Source organism: Kryptolebias marmoratus, linkage group LG16 (genome assembly GCF_001649575.2).
Source record: "Kryptolebias marmoratus isolate JLee-2015 linkage group LG16, ASM164957v2, whole genome shotgun sequence".
NCBI lineage: Eukaryota > Metazoa > Chordata > Actinopteri > Cyprinodontiformes > Rivulidae > Kryptolebias > Kryptolebias marmoratus.
Window position 1 is genome coordinate 11,349,921 of NC_051445.1, and position 26,419 is coordinate 11,376,339.

Genomic DNA, 26,419 nt, shown 5'->3' on the forward strand with positions numbered 1-26,419 from the left:
GGTGGATGTAGGTGGACGGAGGGACGGGAGGTGTGAGGATAAATGCGCTCTTTCATTCCGGACCGTCACCAGAGGCACATATCACCGACACCGACGGGGTTCCGAGGAGTTCGGCTGTAAACCCGGAGCAGCCGGAGGAGCGTATAATGGAGCACCAGCCTGCAGGAAAACCTTCTCCAGCGGCGCAGCTGAAACTCTGAGCCCGGAGGAGCTCCTCTCAGAGGGACAGTTTGGTCTCCAAAGACTCGCCGCGGACAGATCCAGGTGGTCCACGTTTGTTAAGGTCCACTGACTCCGAGCTGTGACCTTTGAGGAGACAGGTGCGGGGATTTTCTGCGCTTTTAAACAAAAGAAACAAGAAAACCGCCGAATCTCTCTCTAATAAAGAACTCCTTTTTTTACGCGTCTAAGGACGGAAATATTAACAATTTCCCGCGCCAAAGAGCTGAAATCCCTCCTCCCCATTCCCCCAGAGCCACCTTTCTTCTTTTCATCTGTGATTTCTTTGTGAATTCCTCAGTGAGTGAATCAGTCCCGAGGTGAGCCGCGCGCGTAAAACGCCCGGATGGCACTGCAGCAGCGCGCGCTCAGAGGGTTTTACGCACCTCCGGAGGACAGAAGGAGCTGAACATGAGGTGGACACAGAAGCTCTGCATTTCCACCAGCTTCTGGGAGACCACTTTCTAACCAGAAAGAAGAAGAAGAAAAAAAAATATATCTTTATAAACTGCTGACTGCTGACGTTCAGGTTTCCAAATGGAGCTGTTCAAATCCCTGCTGTGCCTGGAGTTTATCCTCCTCCTTAAAGGTAAGACCTTCTGCCAGTCAGCTCCTGTACATTCTCTGTTTCGGTGACTCAACTTTAATAATGTTTAAGCATTAATCAAACAGCGGGTAACTTAATACAGATGCTGTAAACCAGGGGTAGGCAACCCTGGTCCTGGAGGGCCACCATCCTGCGTTTTTCCTTGTTCCTCTCTTTCAACACACCTGATTCAGTGGTTAAATCACCTCTTCATGTTCTGCAGAAGCCTGTTAATCACCCATTGATTCAAATCAGGTGTGTTGGAGCAGAGAAACAAGTAAAACATGCAGGATGGTGGCCCTCCAGGACCAGGTTTGCAAACCCTGTAGGCTACAAAACAATTTAAAACACGTGACATGAACCTCCTGTTGAAGGACCCCATTAACAGGCGACGTGCCTCTCGGAGTTTTATTCTGACAGCCAAACCTTTGGCCACTCTCCTCTGAGGGTCGTTCTGAGGAGAAGAAAGTGAGCAAAATGCAGAAAAACACCTGGAACGGTCCTGTTCTCAGAGATAGCCGAAGATGGAGTCAGACGGGGTGATTATGTCAGGTTCGGAGTTTGGTCTTCCTGTAAATCCACGCGGACGTCAGGACTTCGTTCGTTTCTGTGGGAAGCTTTTATTTGCCAAAGGATGTTTGGTTTACAAGTTGATTTAACACCACGATAGAACCCCACAACGTCCCGAGCAACCAAACAGGAAGAGCACTGTTGAATATTCATCCATTCATGATTTTTAAATCTTGACTGTAAAAAAACAAACATGAAAAGGGTCATCCTGAACTAAATCAAATATCTTATTAACTGTAAAAATAAGAGTTGTCGCCCTTTTTTATGTTTGCTAAGGTCGATTAACCGTGGAGGCCGTCTCGAAAGGTTAATCAGTTCTAGATGTACGTTTGACCTTTTAGGATTTCCGTTAAGATTCGTTCTCTGGTTCCTTGGATATTTTGCTAACAGACAGACAAACGGACACACAAAGACACAGACGGTTACATAATCACCCACCTTTCATAACATCCTTGACCACAGTTCACTTCTGCAGCCACTCATGTGAGTTAAAGACCTCATTACCGTCCAAAATACAATAAATAGGGTTCACAACACCCATCCATCCAACCATCCAATGAACATCCATCCATCCATTAGTCCATGGAGGCAGCATGAAGCAGCAGTCTCCCCTGTGTGTCCTGGTTCTTTCCCCGGGGTCTCCTCCCAGTTGGAACACCTCCCTATAGAGGCCTCCAGGGAGCATCCTTACCAGATGGCCGAACCACCTCAGCTGGCTCCTCTCGATGTGGAGGAGCAGCGGCTCTACTCCGAGTTCCTCCTGAATAACTGAAGTTCTCACCTGATCTCTAAGGGAGAGCTTAGCTACCCTGTAGGGAAAACTCCTTTCGACCGCATGTATCCGTGATCTCGTTCTTTCGGTCACTTCCCAGAGTTCCTGACTACAGTAGGAATGTAGACAGACCGGTAAACGGAGAGTTCCACTCCGTCTTCACCACAACGGACCGGCGCAGAGTCCACAAGACTCCGTCTGATGAATCCCACGCTCCATTCTTCCCTCACTCATGAAGTAGACCTAAACTCCTCCGCTCCCAACGTGACATTCGATTTTATGTTTGATCCAGAAAAAGATTAGCTCTCAGATCAGTTTTGGTCCGAAACAAGAAGTGATGCTAGGCAACGGTGAACATCCATCCACCCGAAAACCTCCTGAGCTAGTTTTCTGCCGTAAAAAAACAAACAAAGTTGTCTTTTAAACATTGAGTTGCGCATCATTTGTTTCCCTCCACGTCGTTACTAACTTATTTTGGGGAGGCGGTGCAGAGGGCTTGGATGGATCCCCTTTCAGAGAGCTTCATCTCCTCTTACGGCTGCCCGACCCCTGCAGCTGTGAAACACGACCTCGCCCACACCGCCGGCCCGTTTCCGTCTCTCGCGCTCGGAGCCCCAGGTTGCCGCAACTGAGGTCTCGAGCCGCATGTGTTCTCGCCTTCGAAGCGCGAGCGCCAGCAGCGCCGCACACCTCATTGAGTCCTCTCCTGCTCGCCAGAAGGAAAGCGAAGAAAAAGCCTCATTGTTGTCTGCAACTCGTGAGGACGATAAGCGGCTGGAATAGGACACAATCAGATCAACGGGCTGATTGTTTTGTCGCTCGGGGCGCGTTAATGTTAGACCCACACCAAAATCCCTGTTTCTGAAGTTAATCTGAAGATTGAAATGTTGGAGGTTGCGGCAAATTGGCTGGCGATTATCCTTTGTTTTTGTTTGGACTTAGAGGCACCTAGCAGTCAGATATAGCTTGTGGTTCACACATTACACTACATTACCTCTTTAAATGAAGCCTGAACAAGCTGGGAAACATTCACCTTTCTATATCGTGTTACATTTACTTTAATTCATACAGTAGCTCGTGCAGTTTTACTATTTTTGTTCCTGACAGCGTGTTGTAAGGAGCGTGTTGGTGAGGGAGTATGTGAGTAATGTTAATAGTTTTAGCAGAGCTCTCCCCTGATGTGGACAGCAGGACTCCCATGTCTGTTATGCTTTACTGAGATGTCAAACGCAGGTGTGCGCTCTCCTGGTGTCTTTGGGTTTTTTTTTTCGTTTTAACTTTCCCATAATCTGCTGACTTTCATTCCCGCTCTCTCCCGTCATCGTCCACCCCCGTTCCCCCGGAGAGCGTGACCAGGATGAGAAGAAAACGTGATCGAGATAATGGAGAGAAAATCTATAAAACAGAGGAAAAAAAAAAAAGTACAGAGGAAATGGTGAGGAACATCATGAGTCTGCTAGAGATAAGAAACGGTAAAGAAACAGTCATCTTTATGCAGGAAACGTGTAAGCTAATGAGACGAACAGACAGTCAGGACTCGGATACGGGAATGACTTCACGCCCAGCTTTACTGTGTCCTGGTAGAAAATCAGAAAACCAGCAGAACACTGATGTACTGAGGGACCTGGCTAGCTAACACCAACAGGCTAGCTAACACCAACAGGCTAGCTAACACGCTAACACCAGTAGGCTAGCTAACACCAGCAGGCTAGCTAACATTACCAGACTAGGTAACACTAGTTGGTGCGTACTGCAAAATGGAAATTTCCGAGTTCCTAGTCACAAATTTTAATGGGAACGCCCATTAAGTGGGAGCAACTCCGACTACCTCCAATTAGGATTTTAAGATGGCTGCTAGTCGCCTCTTCACTAAGTAAACTCTGTTAATTTTACTGTAAATATTCATTCTTTAAGTTGTTGCTCCTCATTTAATCACTCGTTCAACTAGTACTTTTTAACGTGTATATAGCAAGCATTAAAACATGGAGTGCGCATATATTTAGGAACGCAGCATTAAGACTAGCTAACACAAGCAGGGTAGCTAACACTAGCAGCCTAGCTAACACTAGCAGGGTAGCTAACACTAGCAGCTTAGCTAACACTAGCAGGGTAGCTAACACTAGCTAACGGTTTGAACCACCTGATTTCTTTATATTTTGCTTCCAAGCCAGACTTTCCTGGAATCTTTTGGTGGTCTTGGTCAATAGATCTCCAGGCTTTCTGAAGGTTTTTCTAAGTTTTTCTTTGGACTTTGGCTGCTTTTCCACTCAGTTTTTGTCCAGTTATTTTACCTGACCAGCATATTGTGCAATATTTGTTTAAAAAACAAACAAACAAACCAAAAAACAAAAAAACAATTGGAGCATGACAGAAGAACTGTTTGGTCTAAGAAAATAAAAACAAAAGATGAACAGTTTAACAACGTCATGTTTTTTAGAAACACAAACAAACCCAGCAAAGACTTTAAACAGGACCTGAGAGATAAATCATACTTTGGTTGATCATCTGAATGTCAAGTTTTCAGCTAATAGCTCTTTGAGAATCATCGTATTGGGGCTAAAATACTACATTCTGTTTCAAACTGTGTTATCTTTGTCATTTTTCATAGATTCAGGTGAATAAATGGGAACAAATCGTGTCTTTGGGAGCAGGTAACAAAGCTTGTTTTTCGCTAAGTTGTCTCTTTTGTGTCGACACCACACTAATTCATCACATTTAAGTGGTTTAACAAACATACAAACATTCACAAAAAGGTGAAAAGAATCGGGTAATGGACAGAAAATGAGTGCAAAAGCCCAAAGAACAACCTCAGAAAGCCTGAAGAACCATCCGTAAAGACTCATTTAAAAGATTACCGGAGACTCCGGGTCTGGTTTATGTTATTGCTGTCGTCAGTTTTGATACAGTATCGAGCTTTATAGCATCAAGTTCAGTTTTTTTCTCCCCAAGATTCGAACCATACAATCCCAACCATTTACCTCGAGCAGCAGTAGCACCCAGAGCGGAGTATGTGGTTGGGAGAATCTGGACTTGGTTTGGCTTGACGTGTGTTTGACCACCCGTTGTCATGGCGACGAGTGGTCAAACGGCCTCTGGCAAAGTGTCATATATAAATATATAAATAAACCCCCAGTGAAAATGGAAGCAGAGGAGGGAGAACAGGACAAGGGAAAACATCACTGTTTTGTGAAAACTGGAGGGTTTGAGAAATGACAGGGGGGTCCTGTGGTAAACCGAATGCATCTTTGTGTGTTTGTCGAAGAAGCGTATATATTTTACGAGACAATGAGCGAACAGAAGGATGATATGGATACTGAGGATCTGAACGGGGGAGAGTAAAGTTTCACACGAAGGGTTTATTCTTTTTGGTTATGGAAGAGAAGGTTTTATGTTAAGTGTTATTTAGGGCTTACCTGTGCATGTTCATACGCGCCATATAATCCAATAAATGTGCAAATTTGCCACCTAGTATATCTACAGAATAAATGGGTCTGGCAAACTGTGCTCAGGAAGGACTTGATGACTAAAACTAGACTTCCTGCTTTTCCTCAGAGGCAGAAAATATTGTCGCTTCTGCTAATGAGCAGTTACGGCTAAAGGTTATCACAGCCTTAAATTAGGGCGTGCTGTCGGTCCTCTGAGGTCATACTTATCTGATTTTCAGACTAAAACTTAACGGAAAAGAGGGTAAACTTCCATTTTTACTGTAATCGTAGACAAACAAGTAAATACTTTATTGACGACCTGAGAGAATTTGACACTTTCTGTCAACGGGTTGCTTCAAATCTGCGCCACTTTGTTGCTTCATAATGCAGTAGGCATGACAGTGGTGCTGCAGATGTCATTCCGGCTGCGACATTTCGCAAATATTAGCTCGTCCAGTCTGTAATAATGAGCGCTACAATAAAAAGTTAAGGTGTCAAAAGACTGTGGTGGACAGAGGACCAAAATTCAAGTTCATGAGTGCCAAGACCTTAACGGACTATCCTGAATAAATCAAAAGAATCCAACTGTGCAAAATGTAGAGTTGTGTTCTACAAGTCCTAGAAAAAGACCTACCATAATAATGCTGATTTATTGTAAAAAAATAAATAAATAAATAAAAAAAAAAAAAACAGTCCTCCTTCTTGCAATGAAAGACTCGTCACGTTTTAGGAGCAATATTTTATTTTATAGGTCTGGTTTATTTTAAACGGTGGCCCTGAAGTGCATACCACATCAACCCAATCATGAAACACGGCGACAAATTAAAAAAACACAACAACATTAACCAACTGGAAGCTCTGAGTGCTTCTAGTTTAAGTTAAAGTCATCAGCATTAACCCATGAGGGTCTAATGGTGATCCATGATTCTGTCTCTGAGAAACTTCTGGGTTTTTTATCAAAGCTGTAGACCGACTTTGGCCATTTACCGAGCACTGTTTCTGGTTTAGCTGAAAACACACGTCTCTGTAGCAATGAATCACCAGCCTGGACACAAGACACGGAAGATATTTGACTTTCTGTTTGATGAAACTACCAGAGAAAAAAAAAACAACATCTGCAAGGAAAAATAGGTAGAAGCTGTGAGAACGGACAGGAGCAGAGATGGAAGAGAAACACAGAACATATCCAGTTTCCTTTTCTGAACCGAGTGGAATCCCCCTCTGATTGGGCTGGAAGAGGTAACCGTGTTTTCTGTGCGTGGGAAAATACACGAGCAGCTGGTGCATAACGACGGCAGCAGCGATCTGGTCACGTTCCTTGTCTCCTCGACTTGTTTTCCTCACTGAAATCACAGGTTCACGGTAAGAGACTCGCTGCCGATGCACCAGGATGTGACTAAATTGCACATGAGGTCAACTTTACTCAAAAAGCCCCTTTTTAACACAACCCATCCAACACACCCTGTCTTTGAGGGCCACAAATAACACAACTTAGACTAGTTAACTATCAACTGTCAAGAGCCGAGCTGTTTTTTTGTTTTCAGGCTGGACTAAAAATAATATACCATGAAAGTCTTTAATTTAGAAGAAACTGCGTAGAAAAAATACACAATCGTCTATTTGTGCCCAGCTGCGAGTGACATAAACAAACACCTCTGCTGGAAACGGTTATCTAAACTTGACCAAGTTTAGATAACCTGTTTGGTTGGTGATTTCTTTGTTGGAACCAATACATCTCATATTGTAGGAACGCCTGTTTATTTCCCCTCAAATGAAAATAGATTTGTGGGTTGAGCAGAAGAGTTGAGTGTGTGGGTGTCTTCCGTAAAAAATGGTGTTCATTCCAGAGTGACCAACACAACCACACGGGCTGACTTGTGACAAACACTGGTTGAAGAATGAGACGCCATCCTACAGAGGAGGTGCCACGCTGTTTTGGCTGTGTATGGCTCTTCCACATGCTACCGAGGCCTTTATACGGTAAATGAATGAATGTTAAAAGGCCAATATGTCTTGTTTATTTCAAACTTTAATCATCCAACTGCAAACAAGCGTCAACAACAGAGTAAGCTTTTTGGCAGAGAAGATTCAGGAAGTTTTTCATGGGTGGATCCCACAAACTCAACTCCATCATTTAAGAGGAAATAAACGGATTTATTGCCAGAAAGCTTCATTACGACAAAGAAATAACCAAACACGCATTTCTTTTCTTTTTGTGATGACTATATTTAAAACTGATTGTGTTTACCTTGGCCTTCTGATTAGATAAAATCTCAAATTCAACAAATGTTCTTTTTTTTTTTTTTTTTGCACAGATCAACATTACACGTTTCACACAGCTCAAAGGGTTCAAAAACACTTCTTTTTTTTTTAAGTGACCATTTAACGGAGAATGCAGAGACTTTAGACAGGCTGTGGTTCTAAACATAACGTTTGTTTAACAGCGCTAATTAAATATGTGTTATTTTCATATACTATTTTGGTTACTTGACATTGCAGACAGTTACAAACTTGAAGGAAGTTCCAATAAAGCTCCCAGTAAATGCACACATTTAACCACATTAACAAGTCTAGAGGAACACAGCTGCATTCAAAAAGCCTCGAAGTTATAGCTCAGATGATTTGAAGTGGGGTTCTGTGGAAAAGGTTGTGAACTGTTAATATCTTACTTGTTGTTGGTAGCATTTTGGAGAAATGCAGTTTGCTTCTGATTAGACTACCAAACCAAGCAGGGCTTAAATCAAACTGGACCTCTGCCGTCTTAAAACATCTTTACTCTAAAATGTGGCATTTTAAAAAGCTTTATACCACCTTTTCTTTTGAGTGAGAGCTCTATCAAATAACCAAAGAGTTTAATGGCAGAACGACATCGAACAGGAAAGCGAAGACCATGGAGAGATTTAGAAATCGGAAATTCATACCAACTGCAAACTTCCGCTACAGGTTTTATTAGATGGATTTCTCAGGAAAACACGTTTAGGTCTGAAGGAGCTGGGGGTATCAGCTGTGGTGATTACTACCACAGGCCCAAGCTGACCGTGGTCTCCTCGTTCAGCACCAACATGTTTAGCGTTTCCAGAAAGTTTGGTTTTTGAAGCTCAGTGCTGAATGGGTGATCACAAAACTTTGAAGGAATCCGTCTTATTTATTTTTTTTAGACTGATTAAGTTCCAGTCCAAACCAGCAGTGTGGTAAACTGTTGCAAAAGTGGGCTTTAGTTTCAGTAATCTGCCCTCGGTTGTGCTACTCCCTGTCTTCTCCCCGTCTCCTTCCGCTCTCCCCTTCACGTATGAAGGGCAGACTTGTGTGTCATAACAGGGGGCCCACTATGCTTTCGAGTTTTTCTAACCCACACCCTTCCCCGGTTTGCTTCTGCGCTCCTTCGTTCCCCTCACACTGAGCTCCTCTTTTCATCAGAGGTTGGTTTTGGCCACGTTGCTTAACCATCTTTTTTTTTTTTTGACCCCCACCTTTCTCTCCTTTCAGTTGTTTTCCTCCCAGATATTCAGGCTGAGCACAAAAAAGGGTGTAAATGTACACATTTGTGTTTTTAGGGCGCCTTTAAACTTTCAAAGACGTTCTGTGAATCTCATCAATACGTTGCTTCCCATGATGGGAAACTACAGCTTTGCTTTCTTTAATTTGGGACCTTTTTATAGCCGTAATCTTCTTTGTTTTGTCTTCCAGCGCTGTGTCAGTGTTTCAACATAGACGAGAAGCATCCGAGGATCTTCACCGGTCCGGAGGACGCTCTGTTTGGCTTCTCCGTGTTGCAACACGAAGCAGATGGAGAGAAATCGTGAGTATGCGCGAGGCAAAACTGGGACGTGAAAAGAAAAGGGGAACTGGTTGCCGTTCACCGGCTATTTATGCGCAAAGAGGATGTAAGATGATGTCTCGGTGATAATCGAGTCCTTCTGCCGAAGGATGCTGGTCGGAGCGCCGTGGGATGGGCCGCTCAACAGCAGGACGGGAGATGTGTACAAATGTGTTGTGGGGGAGGAGAAAAACTCAGTCTGCAGTAAAGTGAATCTAGGTGAGAGAAACAACTAAAACAAAAAATGCATTTCTCTGGATATTAATTAAATCAATAGTTCAGATCTCTGGAAGTCGGGTTTCATGGAAAAGTGATGAATAAAGAGGAATCTGTTGCTGCACAGTGGGGAAAAACACAACCTGTTGTACATTAATAACTCTTTGAACAGCCTCAGTTTGGAGAAACCGTAATTCTGTAGGATTAATGAGCTAATGGCTAGTTCTACGAGCTAATGGCTAGTCAGACAAGCTATCAGTTAATCCGACAAGTTAATGGCTAGTCTGATGGTCCAACAGTTTGACAATCTAACAAATAATCTGACAAGCTAAAGATTAGTCTAATGGGCTAACGGCAGGTTAGACGAGTTAACTATTAATCTAATGAGCTAACTGTTAGTCCAACAAGCTAGTGATCAGTGCGACAAACTAACAGCTAGCTCGTCGAGCTAACAATTAGACCAACGAGCCAACATCTAGTCCCATAAGCTAACGGTTACTATAGATGAAGTTGGTTATTTGCAAAACGCAAATAGTGGCATCAGCAGTTAGCTGTATCACTTCTTATCAGATCCTCATCATTTTTTCTACAGACCCTGACTTCAGAAGATCTGAACTGTCCCTTTAAGGTTTAAATGTGGTATTGTGACGCGAACCCGCTCTTTATTCTGGTTCCTTTCAGGTAAAGCTGCTCTTCAAAATGTTTCTAAAAATCTGAGCAACTCTCATCTGGGAATGACCCTCACACCGAACTCACCTGACGGCTTCCTGGTAAGCGCTCCCTCACTTTTTGTAAACAAACCTTGTTTTTTTTTTTTTTTTTCTAATTTGTTGCACAGGCGCCGCTGGTTCGTCGGGGTCTGAGGAGAAGAGATGTGAGCGGGAATCGTAACGGATCCCCTCCCTTTGTGTGTTTTATTGGACTCTAGCTGGGACCGTAGATGCTACACGGACTAAAATGTGGGTCTTCTGTACGCGGTATCGTGTACAGAGCTGAGGTTTGGTGTGGTAGTAGCTGAAAGTCATTCCCGTCCCATACTCTGAGCTCTAATAGATCACGATCACTGATTAATCCATTCGTGGGTGTCTGAATTGTTACATTTCCCAACCTGTATCTGAACGCTCAATTTTGTGCCAGCAGTTCCATTTCCAGCCCAAGTCTCATGTCCGTGTAGTTCCGTTTGTCACCTCGGAGCTCTCGTTTTCTCTCTCCGGTCCTCATTTCTCCACTCAGACTCGCTTGTGTTGTAGCCAGGAGGCAGACGTGTGTGTTCTCCGCGCGTCGGTGTGTGCCGGGCGATGGCTGCCAGGGTTTCTGCGCTGCTTCGGCTGCGGAGTTGTGCACAGTTCACAAACTCCTGCCAGCTTAGGCCACTTTAATTTAATTGTGTGTGTGTGTGTGTGTGTGAGAGAGAGTTTTGATGGTAACCCCAGCGGTCAGGTCTATAACTGGATCGGAATGCGTCTCCTGGCCCATCGTTAATGACAGACCAACCAAAAGCCAGAGCACCTCTTTTGCTTTTCTCCGTCCTGTCTCTCTCTCTCGCTCCTCGGTTTCCTCCCGCCTCTCCCCTCCCTCCCTCCTCATCTTTTGCTGCCTGTCTGTGCGCCCTAAGGAGAAGCCCGTCCGTAATGACAGGGCAAGAAAAACTAGGATGTTTCTTTTTCTCTCGCTCTGCCCCTCATTTCGCCCCCACCGCCCCTCTTTTGTCTCCCATTTTTTATGTCCTCCCTCTGCACTCTCTTCATTCTTTGCTCTTAGGAGAGGGAAACTCAATGACGCTTTGAAGCGAGAAATATTTTTATGGGATGCCCCCCCCTAACCCCGTCACATTAACCCACCCTATGTTTAGCACAATCAGATTTAAACTGCAGTGCTGGTGTCGGGGATCCAGCTCTGTTAAACTGCTCATGACAGCAGCGACTGCCAGCATGTCAACAATAGTCTCCCTCCCTCTGCCTCATTCTTTCTGTCCTCAAAACCACACCATTGTACATTTTCCATGACTTATTCCCTCTCATGACTTGTTTTCTTTCTGTTCCCTGCTGCTGCTTTTCTGTCTGTGCGTTTAGGAACGTGTCACTTAGCCTTACATATAAATACACACACATATATGTGTGGCTATGTTTGGTTAAATTCTTTAATGAGAACAGAAATGCAGTCTTAAAGCCGTTGTTCGGATCTCTTGAAGAAAGGGGTTCTCTGAACAATGAATGTCTTACCTGCTGCGCACTGTTTGCGCTAGCCTCTTTGAACGGCTGGCGCAAACGGGACCGGGGTCGAACCGTGTCGATCGAGACGCACCGGCGTCACGCGCTGCCCAAAATGCACCACCGAGCACGTCCGCCGTTTCGTCAGAGGTGCAGTGGCACACTAAAACATGACGGCGTTCATCTTGATGAAGCTCCTAAGGCCTCGTCCAGAATTTTCCTCCCCCCTAAAAACCAATCTTTTTGTTTGCTTGTTTCTAAAATGACCCTTGTAAACTCGGCGCCGCTCCCAGAAATGCCTTCGTCCGTACGGAGAACGACAGAAGCGACCCAGAACGCTGCAGTGACGATGCCAGGCCTGTGTGTGGTGCTGTAAACCCTGAAACAACAACAAAAAAAATCTACAAAACGAGGCGAGGAGTGTGAGCGTAATGTTCGCACGCTGGCTGCAAAAACGTAAACTCAAGAGGAAGAAGAAGAGGACACCTTCGGGTGGTGGTGTTAGACTGGAGGTGGGGTGATGACGCGTTTTGGCCGTCTATGTGAAAACGCGATGGCGGAATTTCGGAAAACTTTTTTTTTCCCACTCTGGAACCTGTTTGGGGGAAAAAAAATACATTTTCGGGGGCTCCTGAAACATCGTTTCCGTGTGAATACAAGGCCAAAAAAACCCACCCCGTTCCCGTTCGGCAGTAATTCAGATGCGGATTCATGTGTTTAAAACGTGTTTGTGTGCGACTGCGTTTGGCAGGCCTGCGCTCCTCTATGGTCCCAGGAATGTGGGACGTCTATGTTCAGCACTGGCATCTGCGCTTCCGTCAGCGACAACCTAGAACCGAAAGAGACCATCGCTCCAACTGAGCAAAGTAATCGCACACACACACTCTCTATGGTTAAAAAAACCTAAAAACACACAAGCTGCTTTAACCAACCAAATATCTGTGAACCCTCTCACGTGGCAGAGTGCCAGACGTTCATGGACATCGTTATCGTCGTGGACGGTTCGAACAGCATCTACCCCTGGGCCGAAGTCCAGAAGTTCCTCAGCAACATCCTCAGCAAGTTCCACATCGGCTCGGACCAGATGCAGGTAAAAAAAAAAAAAAAAATTACAAGCCGGCGCGTGCAACTTTGTTGCCTGCGATTGTTGCTCGGATTTGTAATGGAAACTTGTGGCTTCGAAATGTGAGCAACGCGTAATTTTAGCTGTCTGAAACTCCTCCGCCGGTTGCCAAGGGAAGGAAGCCGGTCCCTTGAGTGAAAACATGCTCTTGTTTGGCGAACGGGACCAGAAAGAATCGCTGCAATTGCTGGCCGCGAGGCCGGGGAGGAACAGAAACCAGAGGGAAAGGATGAAGGGGGGAGAACGGAATAACAAGTTTGAGTTATGAAACGGGAGGGTGGGGGGTATTGGGTCTCGGGCAGCGTGAGGTGAAGAGGAAATACCTCTGGTTTCTGAATGAATTCAAAAATTCCCCCGAGTGCACGGTTCGCTTGAAGAACCGGGCTGGTACTTTAAAGAGACAGTCCGCTTCGGAAACACGAGTCTCAGCTGTTACTTCCAAACTACTGTGCACAAAGACACGACCCGGGTGTGTGTGTGTTTCCCTCAGGTCGGCATCATACAGTACGCAGAGAACGCGGTCCACTTGTGGTCTTTGAAGGACTACAAGACCACGCGGGACGTGGTGGAAGCCGCCAAGAACATCAGCCGGCAGGAGGGGCGAGAGACGCGGACCGCGGACGCCATCCAAGTAGCCTGGTAGGGCCCGCCCTGCTGGTCTCAGATCTGATCAAGCTCTCTGTGAGCTAACTGGAAACTGACTGATTGTTTAGGTTTTGGCGTTAACACTCGCAGGGGGGGTCTGTCTCTAAATATAACACTATAATTTGTTCTTACAATATTATTCAGTTTTCTCGTGCTCTCTGTTCTGCAGGGAACCTTTTGATTTGGAGACTCACATCATATTGGATTATATTACGCTGATAATCCTTCAGTTTCACTTTTTTCTCCCGGTATTTATACATCACACGGCTACCTGTAGTTTGCAGGAATAAGAAGAGACTATTTGCTACTATTTGACGGCTCAGAAGTCACACTAAGTTGAACATTCTGTGAAAAAAATCACAGAACTTAAACTATGATTGTGTAAAAAAAAAAAAAACGTAAAAGATAAGAAAACGCCGGTTCAGACGTGTGAAGTCCAACTTTCTGTGACCCGTTCCAACCTCGAACGATGTTTCTACTGCGAAGCCAGCCTGAGCTGCAGAGCTCCGAAAAGGGCTGCGTTCTCCCGCCCGTGTCCGCCAAAATCCCGTTGTCGTCCGCGTGGAAGATCTGTGCGTTTTCCTCGCGAATTCCACCCATCCAAAGCTGGAGGAGATACAAACTGAGAATTGTGACAGAAACGATGAATCTGAGCTCGAACCATCGTCCCTAAAGTTCTCCGGTTCCTTTACGTCCCTAATTAAGCTTCAGAGGTTAAAACCCAGCTTCTTTAAGGTCATACCCAGAAAGCACACCACACCCAGGCGTTATGTGTGGCCTTTTTTTTTTTGGGATGTGTGTCTTGGAGCGCTTAAATACACACAGACACAAAGCCACATATACAGTACGCCACACAGGTAATTGGAGACTTCCTGTTTTCTGGTACATTTAAAGGTTAAAAACCGGACAGTTTTGGGAGAAACCTTTAAAAAATAATTGTAAGGCAGCGACCAGGCGTGAAACCAGTGAAAAGACACCAACCGTGGCTTCCAGAAATGACAAATCCGGTCAACACTCTCTTCCCCTTTTAACTTTTACTGCCACTGTCACTTTTCCTCCTCCTGTCAGGCTGTGAAGAGGCAGTCAGAAGGTTTAAAAGAACTTCTCCTGCTGAAAATCACTCTCAAATTCAGTCTTTTAATTTCCTATGAGCACGTTTGAGGTGAAAGAAACCTGGAATTTAGGTCCATCTGATGCCCAAAGATGGCTTCATCGATAGATAACAGCTCCCAGTTTGAACTTGCACTCACACGTCCACGCCCCATCACACACACACACACACACACACACACGCACACACAGACACACACACACACACAGATGGTCAGATATCACAGTTGGCACTGAGGAGGAAACTGTCGGGGTAGAACAACACTAAGATTAGCTGAGCTGGGCTGACTGAATGCCGCCTCAGCACGGCTGCGGGCGTGGCGCGGTCAGCCCGAGGGGCTCCTACAGCTGCGAAAACACACACACAAGGACACACACTTGGCTTGTGAAGTTCAAATGTCCTCTTTAGGGCTTCGGGCGCCCTGACCTCCTGATCTCAACTTTGATCCCGACCTTTGACCCCGACCTTCTCCTTTTTATAACATAACCGTGAACCCGCGCACTGAGCTCAAACGCACGTGAAAACTGCCGTTTCTCCCACCACGGAGGCTTCTTTGGCTGTGGTCGGGGTAAAATGGAGGAAGGCCAGCTTCAGTAGGAATGTCAAACTGCACAGCTAGACACCTCATAGGTTGGGGATGATCCCTATTGATTTCAGGGTCACAGGGACAAAGGTCAAGCTCACAAGCGGCCACTTTTTGAAAACCTTCTCTGTCCTTTAACTCTGCAACCATATAACATAGGAATGTCAAACTGCACAGCTGGACACCTCATGGGTCAGGGATGATCCCTATTGATTTCAGGGTCATAGGGACAAAGGTCAAACTCACAGGTGACCCCTTTGTGAAAACCTTGTCCGTCCTCTAACTTTGCAACCATGTAACATAGGAATGTCAAACTGCACAGCTGGACACCTCATAGGTTGGGGATGATCCCTAATGATTTTGAGGTCAAAGGTCAAGGCAGTACTCCTGTTCTGCCTGTTAGCAAACGACCAACAGGACATATTTTGATGAAACGCTTATAAAGGGATTAACTTTAGTCGTCGACCCACTTCGCAGCCATTCAACCTTAGCAAATTGTTCATGTCGTTATCTTTTAAGGTTTAACCAAAACGCGTAACGTGCGCTTAGGTTACATCTCTGGGATGCGGCGGGTGACATGCATTCCTTCGAGCCAAAGTCCTCCCACAACACCGTGAGAGACGGATAAGATCACGGAGACGAGAGCTGAACGACCTCAAGTTTATAAAGTACTATTTTCGCATGATGAACTAACCCAGAGAGTGTGTGTGTGTGGTGGGAGATGTTGCTTCAGACAAACACCACATAAACAGAAGGCATCTGAACGCAGTGTTGTTTCGATCTTCATCATCCACATGTGTAACAAACCTCAAATGACTTGTTTATAGAGGGCAGCTTGATTTCCTCTCCTGGACCTGATCCGAACCTAAACTCTTAAAAAGACCAGCTGAAAGTCTCTAACACTCACTGCATGTCAAATCTTCTTTTTCTTCTTTTATTTTCCACATTAAACCAAAAAAAAAAAAAAAAAAAAACAAGTCTAAATTTAGCGCATCCTAACCAAGAACGACTTTCAGACAATCCACACATTGATTCACCTTCGAACAAATTAGGCTGCTTTTTCTGCTCCCGTGTTGTAAGATCTGAACCCCTGAAATGACAGAATCGAGAGTTTAGACCAGTTTCTATGTAAAATAAATAGCTTTAATTAAGCAGACCACTACTTCTACAGGGATACATGCTGTAAGTAACAAAAATCTATGACTTGACGCGACTTTAAAAGAAAAAAAACAGGAACTTTGTCAACATCTGGGTGGTGATTTTGGTCATCTGTGTACACAAAATGACTTCCAGAGGATCTGTTGACGTGTGAAGCTGCTGCTCTGCGGCGCAGGAGACAAACGGAGGGTTTGTTTTTAGAGAAACTTGCTCAGTTTGTCCAAATTATTATGACATTTTGTAGCTTTTCTTTTTTTAAATTAACAGGTATAGTAAAAAGAGCAGCTTGTGTCGATCAAACCTCCGTATCTGTTTCTTTCTGGGTGCCGCGTTCAGATTTTCACCCACCTTTGGACTCGTTTTTGTTTTTTTTCCGGCCCTTCCGTTGCCTCTGGATGACGCCGTCATGGGAATGTGTCGTAAAAGTCTGAATGCTGACAATCTGACTGCTTTATTAACATGAAACAAACCTCAACAGTCGAATTAGCCACTGATGTCTTGATTGCTCCACCCGTCTGAAGGCTCTCACTCACCCACACAGTAAAACACACACACACACACACACACACTCTTCATTACCACTCTGCTGCGACTCCATAAAATGCCTTGTAAAAACAGCCAGGCCGCCCAATTAGCTGCCTGCTTTCTCTGCTCTTTCATCTCCTTTTCTCTCTTTTTAACTCCTCTTCCCTGTTTGTTCGGCCCCCTCACCTCTTGCGTGTCTTTGAGTCTTTCCCACCTGGTTTGTGAATTTATGAGCAGGTTTTCAGGCGAACGGGCTGCCGTCGAAGCCTGTTGTAGCTCACGAGTCCCGTTTTTTAAACTTCTCTGCCTCGGCCGACGCTGCTTGCAGGCCGCATGAGGGAAACGGTTGTTTTTAACTCCCGAGTTTCTTGTGGCCGACCACAACGTTATATTTAGGCCAGGGCTGCAGTTAGGCTCGAAAATGACTGAGCTCACTAGGAGGGACTACTCTGGCTCGTTCACAGTGTGTGTGTGTTTGTGTGTCGGTCTGAGGCTTACCAGCTCTGTTCGGCGCTGGAAGCAGGTCCCAGTGCAAACAGGTTTCCTGCAGACAAACAGGGTGTGGCGTGTGTGTGTGTGTGTGTGTGTGTCATTTAGGTTTCTCCTCCGGGTCACCGGGGGGGGATGCACAGATGTGGCGGCTGCGTGCTGTGACACATGCATACTTGTGAGCCACGACCCGTCTGAGTAAGCCAACGACGTGTCGATAAAAAAAAACACAGTCCGGATCGTTCTGGAACTCAGACCCGTTTTATTAGCGTTTCTCTTCTCCCCCCCCGAGAAGCACTTGATGTTGTACGTTACCTCACGGAGAACGTTTATTTGGCACGTTTCGGGTCTCCCGTCTTGCTCCTCGCCCGCCCCGGCCTGACCGGCTCTGCTCTCTGTCCTTCGCAGCACCGAGGCGTTCAGCGCTGAGCGCGGCGCGAGGGAGGGCGCCACCAAGGTGATGATCGTGGTGACGGACGGGGAGTCGCACGACGGGGACGACCTGCCGGCCGCTCTGGACGAATGCGACAGCAGGAACGTCACCAGATACGCCATCGCCGTGAGTCTCGTGGAGCTTAAACTGTTGACTCGTGGAGGCTTCCTCCACCCAGACTTGTAAAACGTTCGCGGGGAACAGACAACCAGCCAGCGTGTATCGTCAGCGGGGTGCGCGGAGCATCCCTGACATTCCTCCCACATTGTGCAGATGCGGCGTGGTTAATGTGAACACCCAAAAGCAACCGCACAGCATCAGCGCCACTCCTCTGAAAATAACTTTGCCAAATTACCAAACGAATTCCCCGGCTCTACTAAAATAGCCAACTGGGAACAACAGGGAAAAAAAAAAAAAAAGCCCATTCCTGTCTGGCCCCACCCGACCCCTCGGCTCAGCGCACAGAAACACATCCTGAGTGGTTTTAATATCACGGGGGAGACGCGTGTGGCAGGACCCCTCCCTGTCCCACAGCTGAAGCTTTGGGCTCCGTTAGAAGAGGGTGGACCACAAAGGACGAGATGTCTGGACCCAAAAGCAGCGAACAAACCAGATACTAGATTAAGGCTGCGTTCACACCCGACAGTCCGGTGGATTCGGTTCGATCAGGGACCAAAATGTCAACATTTGTTCCATTTTTTCAGCTGCAGCGGTTCTCGTTCACGCTGCACCGAGTCGATCGAGTCAAACCCTTTGAGCGACCTGAAGTAAACTCTGGAGCGGTTCGAACGCACATGTGAACGCAAGCGGACCGGAAACCGCTCCAAAAGCAGGAAGCGGACCACAGCGCAGGGCCTTCTGGGTAAATACGACCGAAACAAGCGAGCGTTTCTGCTGCTAACAGGAGAAATGACTCGTGGTCAGATGTGGAACCTAAACCCGCCACTCCATTTTTCTTTCCTTCTCCATCAGAAGGAAGTTGCGCTCAGCGTCTTCTTTAGAGGTTTTTCGTGTCGTTTCCTTCAGTAGTTCTTGGTGCAGCGACACCACAGGCGAGGAGGGGAACAGGTCGCTCAAAGGGTTTGACTCGATTGACTCGGTGCAGCGTGAACGAGAACCGCAGCAGCTGAAAAATGAAACGAATGTTGACATTTTGTCCCCAGTCGAACCGAGTCCACCGGACTGTCAGGTGTGACTACAGCCTGAGAGTTTTATTAAAATCTGCCCCGTGGTTCAGGAGATATTTCGCTAACAGGCAGGCAGACGAACAAACCACAGGCCAGCGCGGTTATAAGAACCCTTTTTTTTTTTTTTTTTTATTTCCACCCCGGTACTTCCTCCGCTCTCTGAAAACAGAGGATTTCCTTCGTGTGTTTGGCAGCTGGAGTCCCGGGTCTTGGGGGGGAGATTCTTGGGTTTGGTTTCTCATTTCTTCTTCAGGCGTTCGGCCACGAGCTGCTGCTTCTGTACTTGTGTATTTACTGCAGTTTTCCTGTTTTTTAGTCGTTTTTTTTCCCTTCCAGTACTGATAAAACACCACCGGCACTCAAACATCTTCAGACTTTGTTTATTGGCTCCAGTTTCCTCACCGTTTGTTTCTGCATCCAGCTTTAGTTTTCCACATTTTCTTTGTCAAGCTTCAGTGTTTTTGTGTGTGTGTCTTCTCCTCTCTGGGCTCCAGGTTCTGGGTTATTACATCCGCAAACAGCAGGACCCGGAGACGTTCATCAACGAGATCAAGTCCATCGCCAGCGACCCGGACGAGAAGTATTTCTTCAACGTGACGGACGAGCCTGCGCTGAACGACATCGTGGACGCCCTGGGAGATCGGATCTTTACTCTGGAAGGTGACTCGTCTGCGGTTTGAAATCGCATGTCCTCGTTAAGGCTTGTTTCCGGCCGGCGTGTTGACGCTCTGCTCGTTTTAGTTGTTGACCGCAAGCCTTAAAAAAAAAAAGGGAGTTTTTCTCATTAAGACTCGCTTATAATTCGAGCAAATGATATCATTCATGTGTGACGGAAATCAATCCGTAGAGCTGGTTTTTAGTTTGAATTTTTTCGTGTTATTTGAAGGAAGTTTAAAAAAAAAAACTGTAGATGAGGGTGGTGAGAAGTGACGTCGCCCTCAGATGTTTGGAGAAGCTGAAGAGGAAGGGACGGGGGGGGGGGCGTTCGCCACCAGCTGTTCCGTTCGCGTAAAAGGTGACGACGGTCAGATCCTCAGAGGCATGAAGGGGGGGGAAGGAAGGAAGGGAGGGGAGAGACAACCCGAGTCAGAGGCGAACTGACGTGTCGCTCCCCCCTCAGGTACGCTGGGCTACAACCAGAGCACCTTCAACATGGAGATGTCTCAGGTCGGCTTCTCCATGCACGTCCTGGACGTAAGTCTGGCCTCCGAAAGGTTCCCACCCGTGTGCGGCCGCTGCCACTTGCGCCTGATTTTGGTTTTTTTTGTTTTTTTTTCTCCCCTCCTTTCCTCAGGACGGCATTCTGTTTGGGATCGTGGGCGCCTACGACTGGGATGGTGGGGTGTTGAAGGAAGGGGCCAGCGGACGGATCACCCCGCCCAGAGAAGCGTTCGAGAGCGAGTTTCCTCTGGAGCTCAAGAACCACGCCGCTTATTTAGGTACCAAAGTTCTGGCTTCTGCACGAACTCGGTCAGACGGCGCCTGACGACACTCATTTACATCGGTGATCCTGATCACGGACGCCACATTTCGAAAAACCAAAAGGCAAAGCATGTTTTTAGAAAGTTGCTAACGAATCGAGCACTTCTTGAAAGTTTTGAACAAAGCTCTTGTGTGATCTGTTGGGGACGAATATCAGCTACCACCTCAACAAGTTTTAGCTCGATATCTGTAAAATCTGCTCACTTATAGCCATTTTTGTGTTTGGTAAAGCCAATCAGCTGTGGCGGTCATCTTGAATCACACTGGCTTCAAAAGTTAATCAGTTGTAGATGTATACCTCGGTAATTATTTCTGAGAGTTTCATTAGAATATGTCCAGTGGTTCGTGAGTTATTTCGCTAACAGACAGACGGGGCTGACTTCGACAGTCAACGCCAAAGTTTTAAACCAAGATCTTTCAGGATCTGTTAGAGCTCAAAGTATGAGTCGGAGATAACTTTTAGGTACTCCCACACCAAATCTTTGTGCGCTATTTATAAAATTCGCTGAGTTATAACCATTTTTGTGCTTTCTAAGGTTGTTTGGCTGTGGCGACCATATTAAATTTGGTTTACTCCAAAGGTTAATCAGGTGTAGATGAACGTCCGGTGGTTACCTTCTGAGAGTTTCATTAGAATACGTCCAGTGATTGATGAGATATTTTGCTAACAGACAGGCAAACAACCACTACAACCATGATGATTTGCTTTTCATGGCTGCAGATGATTACAAAGCCGTTTTTTTTTTTTTAAAAAAAAAAGGCTTCGTCTGGTTGAAGGTACATCCTAATTTTGTCTCCGGGCGTTCAGCGTAACCCATCTGTGTGTCTTCAGGCTACACCGTGTCCTCGGTGGTGATCGGAGACTGGAGGACGCTGTACGTGGCCGGAGCGCCTCGCTTCAAACACAAGGGCAAGGTGATTCTGTTCGAACTCGGCGACGACAGGAGCGTGGAGATCGTTCAGGCCCTGAACGGCGAGCAGGTAACGCTCGTTCATCAGCCGATGGAGCGAGAGCCCCACCTGCTGGCGGGGGCCGAGGGGGGCGGGGGGCGTTTAGGACGAAATGACACGTTTCCTGTCTCCAGATCGGCTCCTACTACGGCAGCGAAGTGTGCGGGCTGGACGTCGACAGGGACGGCATCACCGACGTGCTTCTGGTCGCCGCGCCGATGTTCCTCAGCTCGGGCAACAAGGAGGCGGGGAAGGTCTACATCTACACCCTCAGCGGGGTAAGACGGCGGCACGGCGGAGACGTCCCCTTGAACCCGTACCCCCTGTCACGACACCCGGCTTCCCCTCCTCTCTGTCTGTGTGTCCCAGGAGGGGGTGTTCGTATCGAACGGGACGCTCCGCTCCGAGCAGAAGGCCCAGGACGCCAGGTTCGGCTACGTTCTGGCAGCAGCTCCAGATCTGAACCACGACGGCTTTAACGACCTGGTAGTGGGGGCGCCGCTGGAGGACGAGCACAGGGGCGCCGTGTACGTCTTCCATGGACACGAGATTTACATCCTCCACGGTCACAAGCAGGTACGTCTCATTTCTGCGCGCCTACAACCCGACCGATGCGTCTCGGAAATCGGTCAGACTGAAACGTGCCTCTGCCGCCTCGCAGCGTATATCGGGGTCGTCGCTCTCCCCCGCCCTTCGGTACTTCGGCCGCAGCGTGAGCGCACGCATGGACTTGGACGGGGATGATCTGACGGACCTGGCCGTGGGCGCTCAGGGACAGGTGGTGCTGCTCAGGTAACGAACGCCTAACGAACGGGCCAGCTCGTGCAGCGGCCGCGAGGTAAACGCTCTTTTTTTTTTTTTCCCCCGTCCCGAAGCTCCCGAAGCGTCGTCCAGATCAACGTGGGCCTGTCCTTCCAGCCTCACTCCATCAACGTCATCCAGAAGACGTGTCAGAGGGGGGGCCGGGAATCCGCCTGCCTGAACGCCACCGTCTGCTTCACGGCCGTGTCCCACTCGCCCGAATCCCACAGCAGCCCCTTCGGTAAAAAACAAAACAAAACCTTACTTCTACCTTAAACTCAGCCTCTCAGCGTGATGACATGATGTTCTGTTGTGTAATCAGTATCTTACCTGCAGTCAGGAGCAACTGGTATAATCAGGCTAAGCTCTTCCCAACATTTACAATAAATAGGAAAACAATATTTAGGCAGATTGTTTCACATTTTGGCAAAATCTAAACCAGACCAGCATCCAGTAAGTCATTAAAGACACAGAATCCGTCTTTAAATATTTGTTTTTTTTTACTGAGAAATGCTAACTGAGAATCAACATCTCTCCATGAAATCCCAGGCTGAGTTCAGTTTAGGAACCCGTGTTCTCATCGTTTCGTTTCGTCCTCTTCCTCCACAGCTCTGTGGGTGTCGGCCACGCTGGACGACAGGAAGCAGTCGGCGCGGGCGCTCTTTGACGACAGCTCCCACCGGCAAATCCAGCTCTCGCTCCGAGTCCAGACGGGAAAAACTCTGTGTCACAAGCTGCCCTTCCACGTCTACGTGAGTGTCGGCGCACGGCCGTTACCTCCGCCTCCGACCCAAACACACACACACAGGTTGAGGGGAAAAAACAATGTGCGTCTCCCGTACAGGACACGGCGGATTACATCCGTCCCATCGTCTTCTCGCTGCAGTTCAAGCTCAACGACTCGGAGACGGGTCCGGTCCTGGATGAAGGCTGGTCGACTACGGTCAACAAGTCCGTAAGTGCTGCAAAAACCACCAACGAAATCAGTGTCCAACGTGTCCCCTTACGCCCCACATGTCAAACACAAGGCCCGCGGGCCAGATCCGGCCTTTATCTGGCACTAGATAACGTTTAAATCCGGTTTGGGACAGATCGAGTCTCCTCCGCTTCTCATTTTGCTTAAAAAAAAAAAAACTCTACTAAAGTCTTCTTGTTACAGTCACTAAAATTAAGTTTTAATTTTTCAGTAGCCTTTATTTTGACAGCGAGGACGTCCTTTTCTTCTTATAGCACACAGTTTTAGGTATTTAATCACGTCAGAACGGTAAATACTTGACAGATTTTGAAAGTTCTACTTCTCCTGGAAAAAAAGGTGTAAATTATTGACACAAAGGGCATTTTTTTGACACAATTATTGACAAAAATGGACCAGAAAGACTAGGTTTTTAAATAAATTATCTATTATTATGGTGTTAAAAGGGTTAATAAACCTGCAGCCAAGAAAAGACGTCGGGTTTCTGACTTCAGCTCATGTGCATCAGCGAGTCTGATTTAAAATACGTCGTCTTTTTCTGTATTTTCTTCTTGTTTTAAAGTTAAATGTTAGTAGCTGTACGCTCTCATTTTTTTTATTAGCTGTTTTAATAAATGTGATCAAATATATAACTAAGGAAAATTATTTAAAAGCTGATGATAGAGAGTAAAGCATAAAAAAATTAGGTTTGATTTATTTTTCTTTGTTCATTGAAGCATATTTGCTTTAATTTATCACTGTGGAAAAGTAACTTGGGTGTCTAAATGAATTATTTGGCGTATTGGATTTAAAACTACGTTTAATTTATATATTTTTCTAATAAATATGGATGGATATTAGCTCCTGGCTGGGACCAAGTTTTGAATTTGCCCTGCTTTACACCGACCCAGATCCCGTTCTTCAAAGACTGCGGCGAGGACGACGTCTGCACCACAGACCTGGTCCTGCAGGCGCGCATGGACGTCTCCGGGACGAGGTACGCATCTGGGACGCTTATTCAGCGGCTTAATAAAACCTCTTTCCCCCCGGGGGGGGTCGTCCAGTCTGAGTGGCTCTCTGCGTTTCTCTCCCCTCCCCAAAACAGGCAGAAGCCGCACGTGATTCGCGGCCCTCGCCGGCGCCTGGCGGTGGACGTTCAGCTCCAGAACCGGCTGGAAAACGCCTACAACACCAGCCTGAAGCTGCACTATTCACGCAACCTCCACTTCTCCAGCCTGAGCATCAAAGTGACTCGCACTCAAGTGCTCCTAACACCACCCCGAGCCCGACTGAAACTAATCCGCTGACGTTTATTTGCTTTTTTCTCTCTTAACGCAGGAGGACGCCAACTTTAAGATGGAGTGCACGGCTCTCGGCTCGAACAGCCACTCGTGTAACGTCAGCTACCCGGTGTTTCGCTCCCATTCGAAGGTAAACTCGCCCCGCTCGCGCCGTTCTGCCTTTCGACAGATAAAACGTCAATCCCACTGATTTATTTTTCCCCCCCGCCCCGCTGTTCGCAGGTTAATTTAATGCTGGAGTTCGAGTTCAGCTGCACGTCTTTACAAAGCCGAGTGCACGTGAAGCTCAACGCTACCAGGTGCTCGACCTTTTATTTTTAAAGATGCAGATAAACGCCGCACAGTTTCCATCTTTAACGGCTCAATCGTCTCTTTTTTGTGTCGCAGTGACAGCATGGAGAGGGAGGACACCTTAGGGGACAACAGCGTCCAGCTGCAGAGTTTTGTCCAGTATCAGCCGGACCTGTTCGTCAGCAGGTGCGTGACGCAGAAATGTCATTTTAGTTTGTTTTTTTTTTCCCTGACAAACGTCTCCGTGCAACAATTCACACGTCGCTCTCTCTCTTCTTTTTCTTTTTGCGAAGTACCTCCAACCTGAACCGCTACGAGGTCCATCCCACGCGGACGGCATCGGAAGCAATCGGGCCAGAGTTTTACACACACATCAGGGTAAAGCAGTGCCTCAAACGGGGCGCGTTTAAAGGGCTTTAACTTGTCCGAACATCCCCAAAAACTCTCTCTCTGTTCGCTTAAACCTGTTATCTTTTAAAGAGGTCTTTCTGACGCTCTTTCAGTGGTTTTCTCCGGTGTTTGGCTGCTTTCTCGCTCCTTCTCTGTCCACTTTCAGAGGAATGTTTCTGTTGTTTGTGTCTTAAGCCACTTAACTCTGACCTATAAATCATCCAGGCATAAAAAAATAAATGCTCTTAAATGCAAAGAATGAACAATTTTAAATTGGATCTTTAGGCATTTTGTTACTACGAGCCTGACAATAATAATAACACAGTTCGACACATAAAACAGCATTTTAATGCCATTAAAGCGAGTTCCCTAAAAGCTATTAGCTGGAAACTTGTGCTGTACATCGGTGGTTCCCAAAGTTGGGGTTGAGGACCCTCTGTGGGTTGTTGATTAACAAGGATGGGGTTTTTGATTTAATACCCAGATATCAAATAAGATGATTCCTAATGTCACATCCAGTAAAAAAAAAAAAAGGTGGAACGCTCCGTCTGGGTTGGTGGTGTTTGCCTCGAGCCGAGGAGTTCTAAGAGGATCTGGGAGTCTCGCTCGCTGGGATGGAGGGACGGACGGCTCCTCCTGAGGGCATTGCTCTGGTTTGAGGAAGGAGCTGAAAGGCGGAGCTCTCCGTCAGCGGTCCGTCTGCATCGCGGCCCTCGCCCCCTCGGCTCCCGGATCCAAGCGGCTGAAATGAACCTCCTCTGCAGGGCGGTGGGGATGAGGCGAGGAGGAGCCCCGAGTAGAGATGTTGCTCTTCCGCATCAAAAAGGAGTCCTTGGCTCTGATTGGGATGCCTCCCTCTGGTAGGAGACCCCTGTGCAGATCCAGAACTGGCAGGAGGGATCATGTACTGAACGCCTTGGGGAGAGGGTGTAGCCGTCATAAATTAATTTAAAAAAAAAAATAAAAAAAAACTTTAAATTTGATTTAAGCTGTTGGTGCTGTCATTGTATCCTTGTTTTTTTTTTGGCTTATTAGTAAAGTTTGTACATTTCAATCAGCAACAGTTGGGGTCCCAAATCCCTGCTGTGATTATTTTGTGGATTAGAGCCTGAAAATTAGAGGAACGGCTGCAGTAGTAGATCAACTGAAGGATCTTTCTGGTCTTTACTGGAATTCCCCCCC

At 46.7% G+C, this 26,419-nt stretch overlaps 1 protein-coding gene across 2 annotated transcripts in view; it reads left to right on the forward strand.

Moving 5' to 3' along the window:
- itga10 (integrin, alpha 10) overlaps positions 1-26,419 on the forward strand; it is a 28,257-nt gene continuing 1,838 nt past the window's right edge. The window contains exons 1-25 of one of the 2 annotated variants that reach the window (XM_037980340.1): positions 1-320; positions 521-808; positions 9,260-9,371; positions 9,499-9,608; positions 10,287-10,375; positions 12,567-12,681; positions 12,778-12,905; positions 13,429-13,577; positions 17,858-18,008; positions 19,564-19,729; positions 20,190-20,263; positions 20,364-20,508; positions 21,384-21,532; positions 21,637-21,780; positions 21,872-22,078; positions 22,164-22,294; positions 22,378-22,544; positions 22,913-23,055; positions 23,148-23,258; positions 24,167-24,252; positions 24,361-24,502; positions 24,594-24,686; positions 24,779-24,855; positions 24,944-25,033; positions 25,141-25,225. In XM_037980340.1, coding sequence (XP_037836268.1) covers positions 757-808; positions 9,260-9,371; positions 9,499-9,608; positions 10,287-10,375; positions 12,567-12,681; positions 12,778-12,905; positions 13,429-13,577; positions 17,858-18,008; positions 19,564-19,729; positions 20,190-20,263; positions 20,364-20,508; positions 21,384-21,532; positions 21,637-21,780; positions 21,872-22,078; positions 22,164-22,294; positions 22,378-22,544; positions 22,913-23,055; positions 23,148-23,258; positions 24,167-24,252; positions 24,361-24,502; positions 24,594-24,686; positions 24,779-24,855; positions 24,944-25,033; positions 25,141-25,225 — 2,916 coding nt within the window. In that variant the 5' untranslated portion in view covers positions 1-320; positions 521-756. Of the gene's footprint in view, positions 809-9,259; positions 9,372-9,498; positions 9,609-10,286; positions 10,376-12,566; positions 12,682-12,777; positions 12,906-13,428; positions 13,578-17,857; positions 18,009-19,563; positions 19,730-20,189; positions 20,264-20,363; positions 20,509-21,383; positions 21,533-21,636; positions 21,781-21,871; positions 22,079-22,163; positions 22,295-22,377; positions 22,545-22,912; positions 23,056-23,147; positions 23,259-24,166; positions 24,253-24,360; positions 24,503-24,593; positions 24,687-24,778; positions 24,856-24,943; positions 25,034-25,140; positions 25,226-26,419 lie in introns of both variants that reach the window. The other variant, XM_017425122.3, reaches the window with a different exon arrangement.